This window comes from Vombatus ursinus, unplaced genomic scaffold, assembly GCF_900497805.2.
Source record: "Vombatus ursinus unplaced genomic scaffold, bare-nosed wombat genome assembly UNPS02000749.1, whole genome shotgun sequence".
NCBI classification, from domain to species: Eukaryota; Metazoa; Chordata; class Mammalia; order Diprotodontia; family Vombatidae; genus Vombatus; species Vombatus ursinus.
The window spans coordinates 20,243,357-20,269,008 of record NW_020940527.1 but is presented as its reverse complement, the minus strand read 5'-3'; the positions used below and the strand labels follow the sequence as shown (position 1 = coordinate 20,269,008).

Sequence of the window (25,652 nt, the reverse complement as noted above, 5' to 3'; positions counted from 1 at the left end):
AGAGGGCAAAATAGAAATTGAAAGAATCCACTGATCACCTCCTGAAATAGATCCCCAAAGGAAAACTCCTAGGAATATTGTAGCCAAATTCCAGAATTCCCAGGTCAAGGAGAAAATATTGTAAGCAGCCAGAAAGAAACAATGCAAGTATTGTGGAAAGACAATCAGGATAACACAAGATTGAGCAGCTTCTACATTAAGGGACCAGAGGGCATGGAGTATGATATTCCAGAGGGCAAAGGAGATAGGTTTATAACCAAGAATCACCTACTCAGCAAAAGTATAATCCTTCAGGGTAAAAAATGGTTGTTCAATGAAATAGAGGACTTTCAAGCATTCCTGAGGAAAAGACCAGAGCTGAATATAAAATTTGACTTTCAAATATAAGACTCAAGTGAAACAGGGAAGAGATAAACAGGAAAGAGAAATCATAAGAGACTTATTAAGGTTGAACTGTTTACATTCCTGCATGGAAAGATGATATTTGTAACTCATGAGTCCTTTGTCAGTATTAGGGTAGTGGGAGGGAAAAAAATATATGTATGTATGTATAGATAGATAGAGGGCACAGGGTGAGTTGAAGATGAAGGAGTGACATCTGGAAAATAGAATTAAGGGGTGAAAGAAGATTATACTGGGAGAAGGAGAAAGGGAGAAGTAGAATAGGGTAAATTATCTCCATGAAACAGACAAGAAAAGGCTATTACAGTGGAGGAGAAATGGGGGAAGGTGAGAGGGAATGAGTGAATCTTATTCTCATTGGATTTGGCTTAAGGAGGGAATAACATACACAATGGGGTATGGAAATCTATCTTACCCTACAGGAAAATAAGTGGGGAAGGGGACAAGTAAGCAAGGGGTTGATAGAGGGGAGGGCAGATTGGGGGAGGGGATAATCAGAAGCAAACACTTCTGAGGAGGGACAGGGTCAAAAGAGAGAATAGAATAAATGGGGGGGTAGGATAGGATAAAGGGAAATATACTTAGTTTTTCACAACATGACTACTATGGAAGTGTTTTGCATGACTACACATCTATAACCTGTATTGAGACACTTGCCTTTTCAATGAGAGTGGGTGGGGAGGGAGGAAGGGAGAAAATTTGTAACCCAAAGTTTTAAAAACACATGTTAAAATAAAAAAAATTAAAAAATTAAAAAAATAAATCTGTGAAAATTAGCACAAAGTGTTAATGTCTTTTAGTATAAAATCCATATTTTCTTGGGGGGATGGGGAAATTAGTTATATGCCAGTTTATATCTCAATCCCCCTAACACCAGTTATACATTTCAGCATATTTTGAGGATTTCTGAATCCCCCAGATCTTCCTCTATCAACCCTAAGCACTTCTAATGGATCAGGTAAACTGGGACATCTTACGTAGCTGGACTAGTCTTGGTCCAAGGACTAGGCTTTACAACTTGGAAGCATCTTCTGTAGGCCCTTGACATGAACCTGTTCTAAAGAGCCAGGATTTTCCTGAGGGAGGGGTGCCAGAGGAGTTTGGCAGTTGAGAACATGTGCAATGATTAGAATCCAGTGAGTGTGGAAAGGGAGGGAAGGGAGGGAAGGGAGGGCCCCCTCTCAAACATGCCAACATAGCCCAATTCTTACTCTGGCTGTGGGGAATTTGGGACAGTAGTTGTTTATTTCAGGGTCATTGGCAGAAAGTTTTGAATACTTGCCAGTATCAGAGCCCCAGAGGTAACCCGGTAAAGACCTCACCTGAGAAGTAGGATGGTTTTGGCTGCAGTGATCTTAACAGAAGGGTGAGATGTTCCTTTGAGAAGGTACTAACTTGGAAGAGGAGGAATGGAAGACCCTTACATAGACAAAGAGTGAAAACCTCATCAGACAGCTAGGCTCTCATCACTGCAGTTCCATTCTCAAGTTTGAATGGGCCTTTGTGTTTTACCATTTCTTTTCTTTTCTTTGTTCAGGAAAGGCCCTTGCAGTAGGTGCCACTCTTACCAGAGGCCTGAAAGCCAGGGAGGCTCTGCCTTCTCTAAGTCAAGACAAGACAGCCAGCCCAATGGGCAATCAGGTAAAGAGCTCTGTGATGTGTCAACACAGTGGGGTGTATTTTGAGCCAGCCTTGGTTATTAACACCTAAACCTCTGACTTAAGCCACTGGCTCCCAAGAAAACCCTGTGTTCATGGGTTTGTATTTTGCTCTCCAAAATGTAATTGATGCTCAATTCCCCTGTTATATCTGAAATGAAAAGGGAGCTAAGTAAGCCTTTGGAAAAATAGAACATCTTTAAATTCTTTCTTTTTAAAGCCAAAGAAAAACTATCTTTACTTCAACTCTAATCAGTTAGATGATCTTTTTTTTACATTTTAGATGACTTTTAGATCTGCTTTCTATTTCATTTTGTACTGCTAGTAGAGATGATGAAGTGACACAGGAAGCTGTCATAAGGACGGGGAGGGTCTCAGAGCCTGGAATTTCCTATTTCATATTAAAGCTAACTAAAAAAAAATATATAAGGATTGAAGGGATGAGTCCAGAAGGAACTAAGCACTTCCCTTAGTCCTTCATTTATCTTCACAATGGGGACACTGTCAGGGTAGGAGCACCAAGATCATAGCAGAATTTTGTTGTGTGGTTGTACTGTCCAAAATAGTTTTTAGTTTTGGGATCTTCAGGATGTAACTGATTTCACTTCTCATTCAAGGGTTGAGCAGAAAGGGGGCTCTGCATTCAGTTTTTCCCACAGACCAGCATCCCTGATAGCTTTTCTCACCAATACATTTTCTGAAAAGCATAACCAATTACAGATAAAGACCATCACTTAACCTTACAGTGTCCTGAGTAGCTTTTTAAGCCTTTGTATAGGTTCTAACCTGTTTTAAAAACATAAAATAAAACATAAAGCATTACAAAGAAACCAATGGTAGTGAGAATAAAAATACGATATTTTCCCCCTCTCCCATCCATATTCATGGGCATCATGAAATCTAGTCATTGACCCTTTTGGGGTCCACGGACCAACAATCCTTGCTCTAAGGCTAGAAGCTCGGAAGAGAAGCTGATCATTCTGAGTGAAATAAGTTTCCACACATAGAGTGCCCCACACTGATGAAATCATAGGTCTTTACCTGAAAGAGTCCCTCAAACTCTTAGAAACAGAAGAATGAAGAATATGATACTTTGGTCCAATGCTGATCCTTTTCTTTTCTCTGAAAGTGCTTGGAGAGCAGAAGATTTTAAGGTGAAAGGCTTTAAATATGAACAAGTGGTCCACTTTTGATTTGTGTTTGACATTATATCTAAGAAGAATTTTGCTGAATTGTTAGTTGTCTAGTTAGCAATTTTCAGGCTTTCTATAAAGAAAAATAGAAAAATGACTTCTATAGATAACAAGTTTGAAGGTTCCTGCTTCCTATAGAGAAAATGATGCTGCTTTGGATTGTTGACTTTGACTTACAGTTAAGCTGCCTTCTCCAGGCTGTAGACCAGCAGTCTTAAATTTCATGAAGTTAAATAGGACTATTGCCATGAGGTCCCTCTTAGGTGAGTATTGAGGAATTCCATAAAGATTACTTACTGGTCTCTCTGCCTCGAGGCAGCATGGCCTTCATAGTGAGTCCTTCCACAGATGTGTTGTGGAAAGATCCCTTTCTCTTCCACTAGACCCCAGAAAATCTATCAAACTTTTTTTTGCTTTTCATTCATTTGTTAGTGCACACAATCTATAGAAAAGCCATGTCTTGATGGATTTATTCCATTTCTCCCTGTTATGCCTCAGAATTTTTACACAAATCATAAGGCACTGACATATTTCATTTGACCTGAGACATTTTGGTCACCCAAGCTAAACTCCAATTTGAAGAGCAACCACCTGGAACAGTCTGAATCCATTGCCAAATGTAATTGAATTACCTTTTGAAGTATGATTCTAAATATGTCCTCCAGTGTGAATTTTTATGGGGTCTTTTCATTTAAAGAATGTAAATTTTATTATTTATGTATATTTTCATATACATGTATATATTTTATATAAAAATACATTTCACTTAAAGAATATATAGGTATATATGTACATATATGTATATGCTATACATATATATACATGCACATATATACATATATACATATATACACCTCTGTGTGTGTGTGTATGTGTATGTATGAAATAGTTGCCCTTCATTTGTTTTTGTTTCTTGGAAACACAATATCATAACATACCACTGCATCTCTTCTCTACCTTGGCCCACCTTATCTATTTCTTCTGCCATTCTCATTCCAAGAAATCCTGAAACTGATATTTAGAAAATAATTATTGCTTATCAATGCTGCAAAACAGGTTTGCAGGTTTTGGATGGTCCTACTTTCCTATCCCAGTTCCTTATTTCCTGGGAGCTACATTGGTTTATTGGAAGTCATTTTATTACTTTCTACCCAGGTCTTGTAGGGAGACATTTGCTCTTGATAGTTCAGTCTTTGTCAGTTGTCAATGGTTTTGTGAACACTTTGATCACCTGTGAAGCTTTTCAATTATTACATGGGATGGGTCACTTCAGACCACTCACCTTGGAAATGAGAAAATTATCTATCTGTGATCATGCATCTTTAAATGGGATCTGCCCAGTCTCTTAGTGATGAAAGTCATATTCTTACTGGGGGCAGGATGGTAAGGGTAGTGTATTTACTTTGTATTTAAAAATAAGGTAGCAGGGTAATGACTCTTTCAACAAACAAGACTTCTGCTCTAGAAGAACAAAATTTATTATGCTTACAACTGTAATATCCCTGTCCATTCTTTATGTACAGAGAATAACCCAATACATCCTTTTTGCTCTGGGAAAAAAAATGAATTATAGGTAAGTAGCTTCCCTACTATGTATGTATCAACTGCTCCCCAGTTGGGAAGGAGTACCTCCCAAATGTTCTTGCAGATGGTCTTTGCTTTAATCAAAAGGCAGAATCCAATTTTCACTCACATGTTGTGTAATCAGCCACTGTTGTTCATTCACAGAGTGTTTTCCCCCTTCTTCTATCTCCATCTGGAGGGCAGTCAAATGTCTGTCTTCTTGGCTCCTTTGCAATAAGGGGTTACTCTCTGGCAGTTGTATCTGGCATCCTTTTACCTTGGAAAAAAACCCTACTTGTGTTTGCTAGCAGTTGGGGCTCATCTAATGACTTTTTTAGATGCTATTTTATAGATGAGAGGTATCTCTCACACTGGGTATCATAAATCCTTTAAGTGATCATCCTCTCATAATTGATGAGTCTTCATAATAGATGTGGGCTCATTCTGGGCTCAGTGAAGCATGGAAGACAGCGTGCTCTTTGGATTGCCTGGTAACGCATTGTTCTGAATTTCACAAGCACAGTGTGGCTGCTTTACTATGCTCATTCCATTCTGATTGGACCTTCCGCTTGTAGCTCCAATCTCTGTGGCCAAGTTTCATGGAGAATATTGGCTTTATCTATCGGGGTGGGAAATGCTTATGACCATATGAATGTCATGATCAGAACAAAACATTTGCAAACCACTTTTAATCATGCTATCTGTTCAGTGAGTGATAGCATGGAGTGATGGGTAGAGAACTGGTTTTGGAGTCAGAAAGGCCTGGGTTTAAGTCCTATGTCTGAGACACCTAGTAATCCTGTGGAAAAGTCAACATATTACAGTGGGAGGTGGGAGGGAAGTACTGGCTTGAGTTCAAGGGTCCAATTTCAAATCCTGTCCCTGTTACTTACTGTCTGTGTGACTTTGAGCAAGTCTATTGACTTATCGGAGCCTCGGTTTCTCCATCTATAAAATAAGGGCTTGAATTAGAGGGCCTCAGAGAAGCCTTCTAACTCTAAATCTATGATTCAATGATATGGTGCCACTAACCGACTCTTAAGTTGTCGAGGGGTCCTAGTATGGAAACTAGGAGTTCTCTACCTGGGGGAAGTCCAAAGCCTGCACCCCTCCCCCAAACAAGCTTAATATTACCATTTTCGAGTACTCACATCATAGGCTCAATGATTCTGAGCCAAAAAAGTCCTTAGCAATAGGTGTAATCAATTAAGAGATGAGCACTCTGAGGCAACCAGAGGTTTAAGTGACTTTGCCTGAGGTTTCAGGGGAAGTGATTAGCAGATCTGAGGTCCATGTCTTCCTAAAATCTTAGCAGTTAGAACCAATCTAATACCAGGTGTGCATTTTTTGCGGGAGGTTTCCAATTCCACAAAAAAGACTTGAAGGATATAGATTGGAATGATGGCTCGTTTAAGAATCTTTCATGCAATATTGAAATCAGGACCATGAGCATTAATGAGTTCTGTCAAATTGGTTAATCAAGTTCTAATTTTAGGTTGCTATTTTTTTAAACTTTACTGCTACGCTTTCTAACACCTGTGTTGTTCAATAAACCAGCTTGAGTCATACCGCTAATAATAATTGACATTTATGTAGTGTTTTAAGGTTTGCAAAGTACTTAGCATACCTTATTCTTTAAATGAATTGAATGCAATAAATACTAGCCTTAAGGACCTTCACATAAACCTGGCAAAGAGAATTCTGTAGTGATTGGTTAATGAGTTGTCTGCTCTTTTTTTTAATGGATTTGCCATTAAACTCTACAAAGAGGATTTTAGTGTCACTTAATAACAACTTATATTTGTAAAGTATTTTTCCACTTTACTCTGGCATCCGCTATCTCATGTAATAGGCATCTTCCCTTGGAGGCCTTTGTTTTACTCTCATTGCCTACGATATTTCACTTGACTGTTAGGAGGGCAGTTGTGGGCCATGTTTGCATGTACAGACTTGTATGACACTGTTTTAAAAATGCCATTGTTCATTATGACCACACTGCTGTTATAAGGAGTGAGAAATCACTGTGTTTTCTAAAGTTGAATTTGCTGAAAACATTGCGATGATTCCTGATTCCTGCCTTTTGTCCATAGGTCTTTGAAACTAAAGTTAACTCACGGAAGGTGGAATTGTGTCTGCAGAGTTTCTCCCTTAGGAATGATTATGCAGATCTCCTTGAAGAGAGTACAGCTAGGTATCATTTGCATGTTTTGTGACATCTTGATCCTGTCCCCCTAGAGCTATGGTTCTTAGCTTTTTTTTTTTTTCATGTTGTGGACCCCTTTGACAGTCTAGAGAAGCCTATGAACTGTTCAGAACAATGTGTGTGTGTATGTATGTGTGTGTGTGTGTGTGTCTGTGTGTGTTTAAATCATAATAGAAGGAAATGCTAAATTTCAATTAGCAATTGGAAAAAGTAAAGATACATTTTTCCCATTCCACATAATGGACCCACTAAGATCTATCTATCCATGCACCCTTTGGGGGCTAATGGACCCCAGGTTAAGAACACTTGCCCTAAAGCTTATTTATGGTTATCCCTCTATATGGGCCCAATTGGATGTTAAATAGGGTTGCCTCAATGATCTGAATTTGAGGGGGAGGTCATGCTTAGAATATTATGGCAATTAATAAGAGTATGCTAGATTGGATTGGAAATTACTTTTAGAAATGTGATTCCAGAAACACAATGTTTTAAACTGACTTTCTTCTCCCACATTATATCTGAGAAGTCATTGATGTGGCTACTCCCTTCATCAGTGCAGATTGCTATCCTTCTATCCCCTGTAAACCTGTGTGACCCTTTTTTGTGCCCTCCCATAAATTCTCCACACGGGGTCTATCCAACTGACTGATGGTTTTCCTTTCAGATCTCCTGATGTTGCCTGGACACCAGTGGAGTACATGGGCTATTTTAAACAGATCATAAGGATTATTTTATGAGATTCCCTCTTCTAGGCCTTCAAGCAGGAGCCATCCTGTGTTACTGCTTACTTGCTGTGATCATTTTTCACAGTACTGTTATATAATTTTCACTAACCCCATTAAATGGTGGAAGGAAATATTATAATAAGCCTGGTTTGAGTGATTTGAAGGTTTCACTTACCCTTTTGGGTTACTGAAAGACTATTAATTAAATGACTATTTTGGTGACCTAAATGGTATCTTGGTGGGCTAAATGTTAGCTCACATTCCAGAAATGTTCTACTTGCTCTCATGGAACAATCGATATCTTAGAATAGGGGTTCTTCACTTTTTGTGTGTCATGGACCTGTTTGGCAGACTTGGGGAAGCCTATGGACCCTTTCTCAGAATGTCATAATTAAAGGACATAGAAAACTTGAGTTAAGATTTGTGAAAAATTAAGATGTATTTTTCCCATTCAAATTCATGGATCCCCCTGAAATCTCCCCATGGATCCCAGGGACCTGTGGATCCCAAGTTAAGAACCTGGGAGAACTTGGATGTATTTCACTTATTTCTATATTGAATAATTTCTGTCTCCCTTGCATCCTTGCCTTGTTGGCTGACCTTCAGTGGTTCCCCATTCTCTATGGCTAAGGCCTAAATTCTTTATCCTATTCATTAGTTGTTTTTCCAGGCTAACTTCAGTCTACCTCTCCATCCTTACTCCTTTTATTTCCCTTCCATTCCATCCTAACCCAACTACTCACTATTCCCTAAACACTAGCTGAATTTTCCCAACTTTATGTGTTTGTTCATGCTGTTCTCCCTGCCCCAAATGCTCTCCTTTTGCACACCCATACCCACCTACTTATCTTTGAAGGTCTAGCTCTGGTCTGAACTTGGTGAACCTCTTACCTGAACAAGAGAGCAGCTTAATACTTATTCTTGCTTAAGTGCTGATAGCACTTACAACTCGATGACTCACACTAATATTTTGCTGTAAGACTTACAAAGCTTTATCCTCTATCCACCTGGTGTATTAGGTAGTAAAGCATGATTATTTTCACTTTACAAATGAGGAAAGTGAGATTAAGAAATATTAAGTAACTTACTGAGGGTCATAAAGCAAATAAGTCTCTGATCCCGGGTTGGAATAGAGCTCTCTTCTGATACTAAGCCCAACACTCTTCTTACTCTACCACTGTGCAATGACAAATGACTCCAGTATCTTTGCCAAGAAAACCCCAAATGGGGTCACAAAGATTCAGACACAACTGTAATGACTGAACAACAATCTTATTTAGCAATTAGCACAGAGTACCTTGACAGTCAGTTCAAAAGCATATATTAAGCATCTACTATGCTCCAGGCAGTGTCTAATGGGCTTCAGATACAAAGAAAGGGGGAAAAACAATCCTTTCTCTCAATAAATTCACAGTCTGATAAGGAAGAAAACATGCAAACAACCATGCATAAACAAGATATACATGGGATAATCTAGAAATAATTAACAGAGGGAAGGCTCTAATATTAAAAAAAAATCAGGAAAAACTTTTTGTAGAAGTTTGGAAAAGTCAATGCAGTAAATGAGATAGTGAATTAGAGAGGTGGAAAAGGATTGCTTTGCTGTAGTAAGGGCCCAATTGAGATTATATAACATATTTGTAATGGACTCAATTAGCATCATTTTATAATTTTCTTCAACTTTATCAGGACATAAGTAAGATTGAAAGCATTAGATGGTGGAAGTAATCCAAAGATGAGGCTCAATAGGACAAGATCTATGATAAAAAGATGAAGACTGGAGAAAAAAGGCCAATACTGAGTTAAAATGGTTCGCCAAAGGATCAAGATGGGGAACAGAAGAGTATAGCCTATGCATGGGGTGATGGCCTGGGAAAGAACCGGTGGGTTCAAAGATTAAAGATCATGGTACAGATGTAGAAGAGGGTTGGGGGTTACAAGACACAGGGAAAGGTAGAATAACAACAGATTGTGATCATATAAGGGAATTTCAGAATTCATGAACCTTGTGGTATTATCATTTGTATCTATATTTCTGGTCTTTCTCACTAGTTTGTGAATTCCTTGAGGAGGAAGGGCAATTTTATATTTATGGGATCATAGATTTAGATATGAAAGGACCTTCAGGAGACATTTGGTCCAACAGATGAAGAAACTGAGGCCTCTGTAAGTTAAGTATCTTGCACGAGGTCACACAGTAATATATGACAAGAGATGGGATTTGAACTCAGGCCCCTTACTCTAAACCCACTGCTATGTTCACTATACTCTTCTTCTTCTATACCCTATTTCTTCGTATCCCTAACATAGTAGTTGCTACATGTTGGCTGATCTATTCGAAAGTAGTGTATCCATTGAAAGTTCTCTTCCTTTTCAAACTTCAATTTTGAGATTTAATCGAGAGTGTGAGATAACCATCCCCGCAAAAAAAAATGTAAGCAAATCACCTTTAAAGTTTTGATCTGCATTATTAGCATTTTCATAAGTCTAGGGATCAAGAATACAAAAAGTCCAGCCCTGATTTGTATCATGTGTGTAAATTAGTAGTGGGCTCTGCTGGCTTGAGCTGGCTCTAGCATACCTCTGCTTTTAAACATCTCTGGTGCTAGGCAAAGAACCTTTCTTTGTAACCTCAGGACTCAGCATGATGCATGACACACGGTAGGCACTTAGTAAATGCTTGTTGGCTGACTGAACTTTCTACCTTATGATTCTGTGATTCAATGATGATAAAGGAGAGACATTTAGGCTGGAATAGAAGAATTAGCCCTGATAAGGTCACCTTTCCTCTTACTTGAACCTGTAGCAAATAGTTACAGGTTCTTCTAATTTCATTCTTTCCCGGCCCTAGCAAGTGAAAAAACACACCCCAGGCAGTCAGTCAAGAAACACATGCTTACTATGTGCCAGACATTGTACTAAAATTGTGCTATGCATACAAAGAAGGGCAAAAGAACTTCATTAACTTGTAATTAATGAGTGCCACTTGGAGTCATACTATCATAAACCTCTGGCTGCCTCAGAGGCAATCTTATCCAACCACCATCATTTTAAAGATGACAGGTTAAATAAGTAGTCCAAGATCACATGGTAGTGACCAAGCTGGTATTTGAACCAAGGTCCTCTGGGGTACAATGAAAGCTAAAACTATGTGCTTCTTATTCTCACTTTGAGAAGCTTACATTGTGATGGGGGGGAGAGGAGAGAGTGAAACATGTTAATAACTACGTACATACAAAATATGTGCATTGTAAATGGAGGTAATCTCAGAGGTTAAGCACTAGTAGCTGCTTTGGGAGAGTGAATGAAAGGGGGAACAACAGAGAAAGATCTCTTGCAGAAGGTGAGATTTGAACTAAGTCTTTAAGGAAGCCAGAGAAACCAGTAGGCAGAAGCAAGGAGTGAGAGCATTCCAGACACAAGGGACAGCCAAGTATAATAGACAGAGACAATTAATAGTGACTTAGAGAGTCTGTGGTTTCTAGTGTTCAGAGTTTGAAAGGTGACTTGCTTACATTTTCTTTGGAGGTATGGTTATCTCACACCCTTGATTAAACCCCAAAACTGAAGTTTGAAAGGGAAGAGAACCCTCAATGGATACACTACTTTTTGTTATGAAGATGAACATGGTGAGGAAGGGGAGGTTATTGGTCAGCATCTCACATTTTGAAAGGGCAGCTAAGTGGCGTAGTGGGGATAAAGTGCCTGGTTTGGAGTCAGGAAGAACTCATCTTTCTGAGTTCAAATATGATCTTAGGCATTTACTATCCATGTGATCCCGGGCAAGTCACTTCACCCTGTTTGCCTCAGTTTCCTCATCTATAAAATGAGCTGGAGAAGGAAATGCAAACCACTCCAGTATCTTTGCCAGGAAAACCCCAAATGGGGTCATGAAGAGTTGGACATAACTGAAAAATGACTGAACAACAATCACACTTTGAAGCCCTTTAAGAACTGTCAAGCCCCTTACATGCATTATAACAATGTGGTTGCTATTTCTAATAAGGATAAAAGGAGTAAGAAGACAAACATGCACCGATAAAATTAGGATCAGAGAGAATCATTTTGCTCAAAAGTATCCTTCGTTCACTTTCTCAGCAGCTATTAGCTTCTATATTAACATTCTAATAGGTCCCAATTTGTGTACTACTCTCTCTTCCTCATTTCCTTTCCATATTTCTTCATTGTCTACCTCCTTTCTTTTTTTCCTCTCCTTCCTCCTCTCTTTTCTTTCTTTCCTGACTTAGATTCAGGCTTGAGACCCATGGATACTACTTAAGTTTTTTTTTTTTTTTGATAACCCTACAGGGCAGAGAGGCTACTTTCCCTTTTGTGTTTTGAAGAATTCCTTTTCTCTGGATGATTTGTTGCTTGCTCCAGAGAAGGAGTATGGGGGTAATGGAGAGAGAACCAACCTCAGAGCCAGAAGACCTGGCTTCAACTTCTGACTCTTACACATGCTGGCCCCATGTTACACTAGGGAACCTCTCAGAGCTCTAGACGACTCTCTAAGACTTTAGGTCACAGAGAAAATGCTAACCAAGTAAACACAGAGGGAGTTCCTTTATCTAGGAGTTTTCTTTACCAATGAAATCATAGACTCAGTCCCTATCCCTTCAAAGGGGTTAAGTATAAGAAATGTTTCTGCCCCTTATAACTTATTTATTTGTTAATTTGGCCAGGCTGTGTGTGGAAATTTGCTCATTTGCAAATTACTTGGTTGGTTTTTATGAATGTAAGGAACCATTTAGGTGTGCAAAATCACCTTAAATAACACCACATTTTGAAAGAGTACAATTAGAAATAATAACAGAATTATTTACAAGTTAGAGAAAGAAAGCAAAGCATTTTAAACTGTAGAAAGCAAGAGACAAATGTTGACTCATATTACTATTGCTTTAATGGCAAGAAAGGCAGTGAGACTATTTTCCACTTGCGTAAATTTTATTTATTCAGTTTATCCCAAGTCAAAGACAGTAGAAATCTGAATGGCCTGACATGACCCTAAAGAATTCTCTTTGGTCGGAGACGCACTGTCAATTATATGCCTGTCCACAATGGGCAAGTCTTTGTTTTTTTGTTTTTGTTTTTAATGTGGGTCAAAACTCATTCATCAGAATAAAATTCTAGTTGAAATAAATGGAATTTTATCAGTATGCAAAAAAGATAAAATTTAGAACATAGGATAGGGTAATTAGAAAGATTATCTCAGATTCTGCCATCTGTCTTCTCTGACTGTCAATATCTAATAATGGAATAAAATTGGCAAATTGTTGCCTATTATATAACTAATCTGGTAAAAACTGGTAAGGCCATTAGAATCTTGTTTAGTTCTATCCCATTAGTTTCCTTTAAGTGCTGATATCACTTAACAATAAATCTCACTGTTAGTTATTGAGGTAATTATTTCAGAATAGATATTTACTCTTTCTTGTTTTCTTTTATCCCAGTCTTACCCATCTCCAACCAGGAGGTCTTCTAAAGCAAGAGGGTTAGTTACCTCACCCAACCCAGGGAAGGTATGAATCAGAAACATAGGAAGATTAGTGAGAAAGAGAGGCAGTTCAGCTTGAACACGTAAGTAAGTAGGCAACAGAGAAGGATTTTGTAATGGGGCAGGATGGGAAAACTTTCTGGCTCCTCATGAACCAAATTTTCAGAAGATTAATCAATTTTTTAAAAAAATATACTCTAGGACATCTGATCACTTCCATTTAAATGTAAGTTCAGAAATCCACATAAGGACTACATCAAAAGGGTGAAGAGTTGCCTATATCTTCTTCCTTTCATCAGAATAGATAATAGCAGTTATTTTTTAAAGGTGAACCTCATTTGGATGCCTGAATAAATATGAAGTTTTCTTTTCTTAGGACTGGGTCCAATGTTTGGAAGGGCACAACAAGCTATAACTCTGAAAACTGGAACAACGAAGATGGGCATCATCCAGGATCATCCCGTGATTCAACGGTTAAGGTCCCAGGTATTTCTGAGAAGCAGCTATGTTTTTATTGAAAGATGCCTTGTTGCCACTGAAGTTACAGATACCCATTCAAAGGCAAAGACTGAGCATTTTATGGTGACATCCAAGATACAAAGGCTTGAAGGGAAAAGGGGAAAACATGGCTGGGACAGAAGAGGGGAAAATGGCATGATCTCTTCCCCTTCTGACCAATGTTTTTATTATTTGTGAAAGAAGGGGGTGGATTTTCACTTAAATATTTGTGTGGAGTAATTATAACTCTAGACAAAATATGTTATACACAATTGTTATAGTCATTCAGTAAGCAATTATTAAGTGTATACTATTTATCAAGTACTGTGCTAGACTTTGGGGGTACAAAGACAAATACCAACCACTTCCTGCCTTTAAAGACCTTGTATTCTAGTTCAAGGAGAGAAACATAAAAGTAACTAATCATATACAAAGTATGTACAGAGTAGATGGAAGACAATATCATAAAGGAAGTGATTTTAGATCTGTAAGGTGTTGCTTAAGGATAAGCAATGCACATATGTCCATTCCTCTTCTCTCACTCACCCAGTAACTCCAACATTTCTTTTATACTCCATGTATTTATTCATTAATTGTCTTTCTCTTATCAGTGTCTTTCTTTTTGGGTCTTGATCAACTTGTTTATTTTGTGCAAATATTGCTTTACCTGGGATGCAATTACTTTGTCTCCAATTTAATTCAATTCAACTCAACAAATATTTCTTTCATCAATGAGGACTTTGTGCAAGGTATGGAGAATTGCAATAATAAATAAGACGTAGTCCTTCCTGGAATTTACAATTCATACAAATTTTCCCAGGTTTATATGAATCTATTCTTTTTTGTTGTTTCTTATGGCATAATACTGTTCCGCTACATCGTTGTTGTTGTTCAGTCATTTTCAGTCAGGTCAGACTCTTCGTGACTTCATTTGGGATTTTCTTGGCAAATATGCTGGAGTAGTTTGCCATTTCCTTCTCCATCTTATTTTATAGAAGAGGGGACTGAGGCAAACAGGGTTAAGTAACTTGCCCTGGGTCATATAGCTAGTAAGTGCCCAAGATCATATTTGAACTCAGAAAGATGAGTTTTCCTGATTCCAGGCCAGATACTCTATCCACTATGCCACATATGCCTTAATTTGTCCAGTCATTCTCCAATTAATGAGCATCACCTACAAGGTGATCTTGGGTTCCAGTTCCCTGTATTCTATAGCCATAGGTTTTATCACTGAATCTCTTCTCGGGCATTATCTTTTATGAACTACTGAGGCTCCTTTCTGTTCTCATTCTTAAATTGTGTTGGCTCTTCTCTATAGTATCTGATTTGGGCATTTTCTTCCTGCCCCTCCATATTGGTCTTGATGCTCCCTTGTCTGGGTACAATTCATTTAAACAAATATTTATTTAGTGCCTACCTTGTAAAATATATAAAATAGACATTCTTGGGTGGTGGCTAATGGCTTGTTTGCATGCACAATAACTAGTGAAGCAGCTAAGTGGTACAGTGAATAGAGCTCCAGATGAAGAAGAAGACCTGAGTAGAACTCCAGTCTCAGACACTATTATCTATACAAGGATGGGACTTGGGCATCCCACAGGGTTCAAGATTTCATTTGTCAAATGTAGTTCTCTTAAAATAGAACATGGATCCTAAAGAACTATATTTGACAAATGAAATCTTAGACTCTGACTTGTCTTTCAATTTTTAAAAATATTTAGGTAAAATTTTTTTATAGAAAATAGAATATAATTTCATTGCATCGGATATGGCTGTCATTTCCTCTTTTTAGGTTTGAAAATTATTTCTGAGGAAGAACTAGCTGAAGTATCTGAGATTAGGCCAATTCTACACAGTTTTCATTTGATGGAGACTCTCAGAAGTCTGACTGAAGCCATTGAAAAGCAGATAGCAAGAAATGAAACCTTCATGGAATTTTTGGTAATTGTGCAAATGATACTCAAAGGTGATACACATATGTGTTCTTTAGATCTGAGAAGGAAGGTAATTTCAAGAATTCTTTTTTGAATTCTTGGCCTCTCAACTGCTATTTCTTCCTAGGGTAAGGGATATAAGGTGTAAAATATATACCTACCTTATTTTTTCTGGTTTATTACATGCATGCTTTATGGATAGGGAAAGAATATTTCCAGAGAGTTTAATATGACTATTTTAGGCTAGTTTATCAAAATAAAGACTTGTTGGGTCACTGGGGTATGGACATCTTGACTGAAACCTACTATTTTTCATGGGAAGAGTGAATACTAATGATAGTTAAAGAGGATTTTTCTCATTCATTGCAAATGTTTGGGCTAAATGAATTGTGACAGGTAGAGAATATTCAGGGACATGTTGGCAAATGTTTAATAACTGATTATCCAAAAACAATATAAGCAAGGCACACTTTTTTAGTTTAATCTGTGTTATTAATACTTTCTTGATCATTTAAACCTAGACAATCAAGAAAACAATAAATCAAGCCCTAATTTGTAACATTTTGTGGTTTCCAAGGTATAGATGCTCACACTGAAAATTTCACAATCAGTTCTCCTGAGCCAGTATAAGTTGGCTCCATCACACACCAACAAATCTATGGCTCTCATTTTTCATAAGCAAGGATTTCAGGGATTAGGAATCCTGTATTAAAAGTTGATCTTTTGTTGCAGAAGAGAAATCATCAGTCTTGTTTTCTTTATTTTTAGTCTTTAGACAACATAAAGCCACTCGATGACTGCATCTTGGGAAATGCTCCACAAAACAAAGAGAAAAACAGATACCGAGATATTGTTCCATGTAAGCAAATATCAATTTTCATCATTTTTTAAAAATTTATTTTTGGAAGTACTAAAAGAGATGGAATCTGTAGTCCTGGAGATGAGAAGTAGAACCTGGAAGTCATGCTCAACTATTGGTGATACACTTCTATCTAGAAGAACCGACTGATTGTAAGGGTAGTGTTGCATCCTTCAAGGCCAGACAACTGATTTCATGAAATCGTAGAACTAGAATCGGTACAGACTTCAGAGGCCATGTAGTCCTCCTTTTGCCAATGAAAAAAACTGAGCAGATTGGTCTGTCCAAGGTCACACATTTTTAGAGATGGTATTTGAACCCAGGGCCTCTGACTCTGTTGCCATTTGTCTTTTCCAGTACACTATTCCTCATGTTTCCTCCGACAGCATTAAGTTTTAGTGGGTACTATGTAATGAGCTAGCAGCCCCATTAAAATTCCTCATGGGAAGTATCCCCTTTATACACTTTTTGTATGTACAAATGTATACACACATTTGTGTGTATGAATTAATCCCAGGGATGATTGCTTCCAACAAAAAGGCTTAGATCATTTGGGTCATGGTAACTGAACCCTCAGAATGTCCAATGTTTTGGTTTAGGTATAATGTATAGAAATATATTGAGTGACAAACCTGAACTCCCTTAGTCCAGGTTGACTTATTTTTTCATACAAAGAGCACTTCCATCTTCAAGAGGTATCAGTAAGTGCAAGATAAGAAAATTATCTCTGGAGAAACCATGAAAACTAAAGAGTAATCAGAAATGTTGAAAAGAGGATTGAAATTCTGACACTTTAAAGAGAGGCAATATAGGTTTATAGATAATATAATGTCTTTCAAGTAAGGAATTCTCATTTGGGTTCAAGTATTACTTGTGATGTATATGTAATCTGTGACACCTAAGGCAGATTACTTAACTTCTCAGTGTCCCAGGCAGTTAATGTGCAAGTTGCCTGTCTATATCAATAGAGTGAGTTCCCATATCAGTAGTTTTCACTTAAAAAAATCACAGACCTGGACAAAACAAATAACATTAAAACTGTACATATTGTACCATGTTTCTTTTGTTTTTTAATTAAATTTTATTTTAATTTCCCTCTGCACACTTAACCCTATCCCTAATTGAGAAAAGGGGAAAAAACTCACTGTTATAAACATGTATATAGTAAAGCATAACAAATTCTAGTTATTGGTCACGTCCCAAAAACCAAAACAAAATAAGTCTTGGTATGTTTTGTGAATCCATCGCCTTTCTATTAGGTGGGAGGCAACCTATTTCATCTTGAGTTGTCTGAAATCATGGTTGGTCATTTTGTCAGTTAGAATTCCAAAGTCTCTGTAAGTTGTTTGTCTTTACAATATTGCTATTACTGCATACATTATTCCCTGGTTTTTCCTGATTTATATTCCACATTAGTTCATTTAAGTTTTGCCATGATTCTCTGAAACTATCCCCTTCATTATTTCTTACTGTACAATAAATAGTATTCATAGTATACATGTGCCACATCTTGTCTGGCCACTCCCCAATTGATGAATACTCAGTTTCTAACTCTTTACCAATACAAAAAGAGCTGCTAGAAATATTTTTGTACATGTGGATCCTTTTTTCTTTTATTTGATCTTTTTGGGTCTAGTAGCAGTATCACTGGGTCTAAGGATATGCATAGTTTAATAGTTTGTGGGGCAGAGTACCAAATTTCTTTCCAGAGTAGCTAGATTGGTTCATAGCTCCACCAGTAATGCACTAATGTACCTAGTTTTCAATAGTTTTTCCAGAATCTGTCCTTTTCCTTTTTTGTCAACTTTGTCAATCTGATGGGTATGAGGTGGTACCTCAGAGTTGTTTTAATGTACATTTCTCTAATTATTGGGAATTTAGAGCATTTTTCATGTAGCCATTGCTAACTTGGATCTCTTCCTCTGAAGAAAATTTTCATCTTCTTTAATCTTTTTTTCAGTTGGAGAATAATAACTATAAGTTTCTACTGCATAATTGGGTTAGAAATAACTTTGAGAGCAAAGTGCTGGGCACAGAGAAAGTATTTGATAAGCTATGATTTATTGATCTGGTCCAACTCCCAACCTATAGTCAGAATAATGTTAAAACTGATAAGGGAAGTACTTGCCTATCCTTTTTAAATTAAAATTTGTTAATTTTTTATCTTTTTATTCATTGACTTGAGAATTTGTTCACTGAATTAATTAGACCAGAATACAGGATAGCCTTATACATGTCTATGAAAAAAAATCCTTATATTTCTATCATATTAATACACTTAAAATGAATTAGTACTTTATATGCACAGTTTTTCACAGGAACAGGAAAATTATATTTGAAAGACAAATACTGATTAGAAATTTGGATTTTGTATTTTTCTGTTTCTGTTTCTGTGTGGTATAGATGATGGAACACGGGTTCCACTTGGAGAAAAGCAGGATTACATCAATGCAAGTTATATCCGTATATTGAATTCAGGGGAAGAATACTTATACATTGCAACTCAAGGACCCCTGCCAGGAACCATGGAAGACTTTTGGCAAATGGTTTGGGAAAATAAATCTAACGTCATTGCCATGATGACCAAAGAAATGGAGAATGGATTAATCAAATGCCACCGTTATTGGCCCATTTCTCTGAACAAGCCTTTGGAGCTTCAAAACTATATTATTGCATTGGAGAATTACCAGATACTAGAAGCTTTCACAATTCGAGTGATTAAAATGGTTAAAAAGGTGAGTCATTAAAAAAAAGCCCCACAACACCACCAAAATTACCATAGTGCTAGGCATTACATCCTTCTGTGTATTAGTAGACATGTCCCCATTTGAAGTTGGGGGGTTGGGAGAGTAACAGAGAATTAAATGTAAATAAGTAACAGAGAATTAAATGAAAATAAATGTGAAAAATAAGGAAAAAATAACTGATAATAAGACCCTCTCAAGCCATGGTATCATGGAAACCGAGAGTTTAGAAGTACCTAAGGTATCATCAACTAACAATTATAAAGTACCTAGTTTTTGCAAGATTCTGAGCTAGGTGCTGAAGATACAAAGATAAGAAATGTTAGTCTCTGCTTTCAAAGAGCCCATCTTCTATTGGAGTAGACAGTCTGTGCATTTATGTTTATACAGAATAAATATATTTTTATATTTATAAGATACAAGTATTTTAATTTTTTAGCTAGGTGGTACAGCAAATAGAATGCCAGGCCTGGAGTCAGGAAGACTCATCTTCCTGAATTCAAATCTGGCCTAAGACACTTAGCTGTGTGACTCTGGGCAAGTCATTTAACCCTGCTAGACTCAGTTTCCTTCTATGTAAAATGAACTGGAGAAGGAAATGGCAAACCCCTCTAGTATCTTTGCCAAGAAAACTCCAAATGTGGTCATGAAGAGTCAGACATGACTAAAACAACTGAACAACAACAAAATGGAATAAATGCAAAAGTAATACAAGATAGAGAGAGAGGGCACCAATGTTTGGTAGCAGGATAGTGCTTGAATTTGGTCTAGAAGGAAGCGGAGAATGTTATTAAGCAGAGTTGCTGAGGTAGTTCATTACAGGCATGGGGAACTGCCAATATGTGCAGGAGATGGATTACCTTGTGTGAGGAAAAGAGAGGTCTATTTGTCTGAACTATAGAGTCCAAAAAGGAAAGTCAAGTAGAACTAGACTGCAAAAACAAATTGGGGCCATGTTATGAGGGACTTTAAAAATTAATTGGCAGAGTTTTTCCTGGGAGAGGGAAAGGGAACCACTTTGGTATATTGAGTAGGACAGTGATGTGTTCAGATAGGTGCTTATGGAAAATTACTTTTGATAACTGTGTAGACGATAGATCAGAGTGGAGAGAGATGAGATAGGGAGACCAATTGGGAAATGGCTTGCAATAGTCCAGGTGAGGGCTGATCCTCATGAATTATGGTCTTAGGTACATGGACAGAGAGAATGGGATGGATGTGAGAGGTATAGTGCAAGAGAATGAGTCCCCTCCATGACTACAGTAAGTAGACATTCAGCTTCTATCCAGATACTGTCAATGACAGGGAGTTAACTTATCTTTTCAATCTATTTCTATATCACTTTAAGAGTCAGGAAGTTATTCCTTAGGTTGAATTGAATGCCAAAAGGAATATACCCAGTGTTTCTTTTACATATGATCAATTCTTCAGATATTTGAAGACTATAGCTCTATCCCTCTGTCAGCCTTCTCTAGATGAAGCCTCCTGAATTCCATCCTCTGTTTCTCATTTGACATGGTTTTGAGTTCCTTCACTGTCCTTGCTTCCTTTTACTTGACCCTTTGCAATTTGTCTGTAACCATCCAAAAATATGGCACCCCAAGCTGCACACAATACTGCCGGTGTAGTACAACAAAGGCAGAGGACAAAGGAGCCATCATATCCCTCAATTTGGGCATGACAGTTTTGTCAATTCTTCCTAAGACCACTTTTGTTATTTTGGGCCATCTCGTCAAACTGTCAACCAATATTGACGGAACTTATAGTCATTCATTCAGGTTTCTCAGGCCTTTTTCACATGAACTGTGTTGTGGTTATATCTATCCCATTTTGTACTTATGAGGCTGATTTTATGTAAATTTAGACCTTTACATTTATCCTTATTAAATTTAATGTTATTGGATAGAGCCCACTGAGATCTTTAGGGATCCAAATTCTGCCAATCAGCATATGAACTATCCCTGCTAGATTGGCATTACTCACAGAATTGATAAATATGTGTTTTCACCTGCACCATTAATTGAAACATTGAAGAGTGTCAGAGACAGAGCCCTACAACATTCTATTAGGGACTTAGATTGACATTAACGTAGACCCTCTAATTACTACTCTGTGTGTCAACCATTTAGGTTGCATAATCTACATATCTCTGATAATTTCAAGGTACTTGCCACTTCCTTTTCCATGTGTTTGCAATCCATCTCTTTGGTCATTTTTTCTAGTAAGTTTCCAGAAATGGAAATTACTTATGCTTACTAGTCTGTAATTTAAAGAATCTACCTTCTTCCCCTTTTTGAAAATTGGATCGACGTTGGCATTTTCCAGTTGTACAGCCTCTCTCCCATTCCTTTGGATACCTTGACTATCACTCATAGCAATTCAATAATTACTTCCTGAAAATTTCAGTCCTATTTCCTTCACCACCCAGCATTAACTGGAGAAGAAGAAAGAGACGAGATAATGAATAGATATCACTATCCTGGATGCTTTTAAAAACACTGGAAGATGGCAGGGTAGATGTGGGTCCTCAAAAGTGGAGTATCATAAACATACCATTATATTTCTCATAATCCAATTTAATGTATTTATCCATTTGAAATGTGGTAGAAAAGATAGAATGTGAAATTTGGAGTCAAGTCCTGGATTGAAATTATGCTTCAGAAACATCCTATGCTCCCTGGGCAAACAAAAACTTCTCTAATCCTTTCTTTTTATATCTCATCTGTAGAATGGGGATGAGGATGAGGATGATGATGAGGATGATGATAACTAGCATATATGTAAGATTTTCAGTTTTGCAAAGTGCTTTGAATATATTATCTCCTTTACTCCTCCTGATAACAGCCCTGTGAGGTAGGTACTGGTGTCAGACCCAATTTGCATATGAGGAAACTGAGGCTTAGAGAGGTTAAAATGACTTAGTCATGGTTATATAGCTGAGGGTACAGTTTCTGAAGTGGGATTTGACCCTAGGAATTCCTGATTCCAAGTTCAGAGCTCTATCTACTGCACCATGCTCATAATTATATCACCTCACACAGGGTTGTTGTCAAGACAAATCACTTTGTAAACTTTAGAGTACTATGTATGTTTCAATAATTATTGTTTTATTATTATTATTGTGGTAGTGGCTATTGTTTAAACTTAGTTTTTTCCTCTTCGGATAGCAGGTTAAAGGACAATATCTCTATTAAGTAAGGTAACATAGTTATATCTAATTTTTAAAATAAGGAAATAGAAAACTAAGTGTATTTGTAAAGTACATTATTTAATGATGCTTGTGATTGGTAGAATTACTTTTGATTGTTATCCTATGGCTCCAGATGGAAAATTGCTCAACATGGAATTCTTTTATACACCCACATTTAAATGGAAGGGTTCCTAAGCGACTTACTATCAGTTTCACTAGGGGATCCTGACAATGATGAAATATGGATAAGTTTTGGTAAAGGATTGGGAAGGAGAACAGGGAAATCCTTTAACAAAGTGTTTCGCAGTCTGGGAACCTACCTCTTTATCCTGAATTCCGTGCAGGGATGTTCTAGAGATGATAGAGACATTCCCCTCGTGTTACATTCTCATCTAGGGACCTTCATTCTATAGACCCTGAGAAATCATACAGCCTTCTGAGTCTTTGCCAGAAGTTCTCAAGGCAAAAGTGGGCAATCCCAGAACACCTGCAGTGATATTCCTCTAAATGCTCCTCATCCAACTAAGTGAGAAGATTACAACAAATCCCCCTCTAGTCTGTGTGTTTGTGGCCCAAGATAACCATTTTGATTGGATATGTTTACTACCTATCAGAATCTAAAAACTTAGATTAAATATTCTCATAAAATTACATAGGCATTGTGGTATAGTCAATAAAGTACTAACCTTGAAGCCAGGAAGGCCTGAGTTCATATTCTGATTCCAACACATACTAGCTATGTGACTCTGGGCAAATCATTTAACCTCTAAATGCTCTAGACTACTCTCTAAGATGATTAGTTGCAGAGAAGATGCTGATTGGTATTGAAGGAGGAAATTTCATCACCCAGAATCACCTACACTAATGAAAACACAGGTCTAATTTCTATCCATAAAATTTCAATATATGTCAGTCTATTCAACCATTTAGAATAATAGGCTCATAGATTCGGGGTTGTAAGGAACCTTAAAGAGTTTTTTTCCAATAAATTGGAATGCTGAGACCCAGAAGAGGATGTAGCTTGACAAAGGCACATAGGTAGAGATACAGAAAAAGGATTTGGGCCCAGAATTCTTTCCAATATAGTCCATAGCTCTTGTTTGCTCCATTTGCACATGAAGTGTTTGCTAGGATATCTCACCATTCTGTTTTATTATAGACCTCTTTATTTTTTATTTCTTGTATTTTTCTAAAGGGTGGCCTAGTGCCTCCCTTTTAGACACTAGACTAGGAATGAGAAGATCTGGATCCTAAACCTAAGTTTATCACTTAACTAGCTTTACTGAACTTGGCCAATCCACAACTTTTTGAGCCCTAGTAAAATATTTGTTGGTAGAATGAATGAAAGGATCTATTTGAACACCCAGAAAAATGGGCATGTAACCACGGGTCAGCAAGCCTAGGCTTTCTAATTAGCTGTGTGCCAGGAATAAGGCCACTTGACAAGGACTTCATTTCCTAGGATACTGATATAAGTTGTATTTCATCACTTGGATGAGATAGTGATCCTAGGAGGAAAAGGAAGGAGAAAAAACACAAGGTAGAACTAAAGAGGGTGAAATGCCTTGTCTGAGAGTCCTGAATTGTGGAGGATAGGTGTTCTAAAACAGAGTGGAACATTGACTTTTAGTCACTGATGGGCTCAAGGAAATAAAGTGACAGAGGCAAAAACTTCTAGAGGTGCAGCCAGGAAAAAGTGATGACCTTGGAGCAATGAGTGCTGGGGCTGGATGGATGTCATGCCATTGTGCTGTTTTCCCCAGTTTCCAACAACCTGCATACACAAAAACCTCCTTTCTAGACTATGCTAAGGAAGATCAATCAATCATTGTCAATCAATAAATAATTATTAAGTACCTACTATGTGTCACAGACTGTGCTGAGTACTGGAAATTCAAAAAGAGGTAGAAGACCATCCCTGCCCTCAAGGAACATATGATCTAATGAGGGAGATGACATGCAAACAAGTATTTACAAAGCAAGCTATATATTGTATGATTAGGAAGTAATTAACAGAGTTATGAAATTTTGAGGGGTTGGAAAAGTCTTCCAGTAAAAGATGAGATTTTGATTGGGTCTTAGAGAAAGCCAGGGAAGTCAGTAGGTGTAGATGAGGAGGGAGAGTGTGCCAGGCAGGGGGAGCAGCCAGAGAAGATACCCATAGTTAAGAGATGGAATGCCTTGTTTATGGAACAGTCAGGAGGCCAGGATTACTGGATTAAAGAGAACATATTGGGGTGTAAGATGTAAGAAGGTTGGAAAGGTAGGAGGGGTCTGGGTTGTAAAGGGCTTTGAAAATGCCAAATATCATTTTGTATTTGATGCTGGAGTTTACCTGGAGTTGCCACTGAAGTTTACTGAACGTGTGTTGGGGTGTATGACATAGTCAAACTTGCATTGAAGGTAAACCACTCAAATGGCTGAATGGAGGATGGATTGGAGTGGGGAGAGACTTGAGGCAAGCAAACCCCCCAGCAGGCTGTTGCAATGGTCCAGATGTGAGGTGATGAGGGCCAGTACAAGATTTGTGACAGTATCAGAGGAGAGAAGGCAGAGTATTTGAGAAATGTTGCGAAGGTGAAATCAATAGACTTTGGCAAAAGATTGGATATGGGTAGTGAGAGATAATAAGGAGTCCAAGTTGATTCCTAAATTGGGAGCCTAACAGTGGGAGGATGGTGTTGCCCTCTACAGTACTAGGGAAGGTAGAAGGCAGGGGAGGGCTTAGAGGGAGATAATGGGTTCTGATTTGGACATATTGAGTTTAAGATGTCTACTGAACATCCAATTCATCTGCACATCTGTTTGAAAGGTAGTTGAAGATGTGAGATTGGGGGTCAGCAGAGAGATTGGGGTAGGGTAAGTAAAGTTGAGAATCATCAGCATCGGAATGGTCATTAAATCCATGGGAGCTGATGAGATCACCAAGTGAAGTAATATAGAGGGAGAAGGGGAGAAGGCCCAGGAGGAAATCCTGAGGGATGCCAAGGATGAAAAGGTGTGATCTGGAAGATCTAACAAAGGAGACATAGAAAAAGCAGTCAGATACATAGGAGGAGAGAGTGGTGTCTCAAAAACCTGGAGAAAAGTGTGTCAAGTAAACAGTGTCAAAGCCTGTAGAGAAGTCAAGGAGAATGAAGATTGAGAAAAGGAAGGAAGGAAGGAAGGAAGGAAGGAAGGAAGGAAGGA

General features: G+C 37.8%; 1 protein-coding gene across 1 annotated transcript in view; it reads left to right on the top strand.

The window, feature by feature from the left end:
* FRMPD2 (FERM and PDZ domain containing 2) overlaps positions 1 to 25,652 on the top strand; it is a 289,815-nt gene that overhangs the window by 251,353 nt on the left and 12,810 nt on the right. Inside the window, exons 36-41 of the mRNA XM_027857815.1 lie at positions 1,940 to 2,043; positions 6,907 to 7,007; positions 13,615 to 13,724; positions 15,529 to 15,677; positions 16,439 to 16,529; positions 18,933 to 19,264. Coding sequence (XP_027713616.1) covers positions 1,940 to 2,043; positions 6,907 to 7,007; positions 13,615 to 13,724; positions 15,529 to 15,677; positions 16,439 to 16,529; positions 18,933 to 19,264 — 887 coding nt within the window. The remainder of the gene's footprint in view (positions 1 to 1,939; positions 2,044 to 6,906; positions 7,008 to 13,614; positions 13,725 to 15,528; positions 15,678 to 16,438; positions 16,530 to 18,932; positions 19,265 to 25,652) is intronic.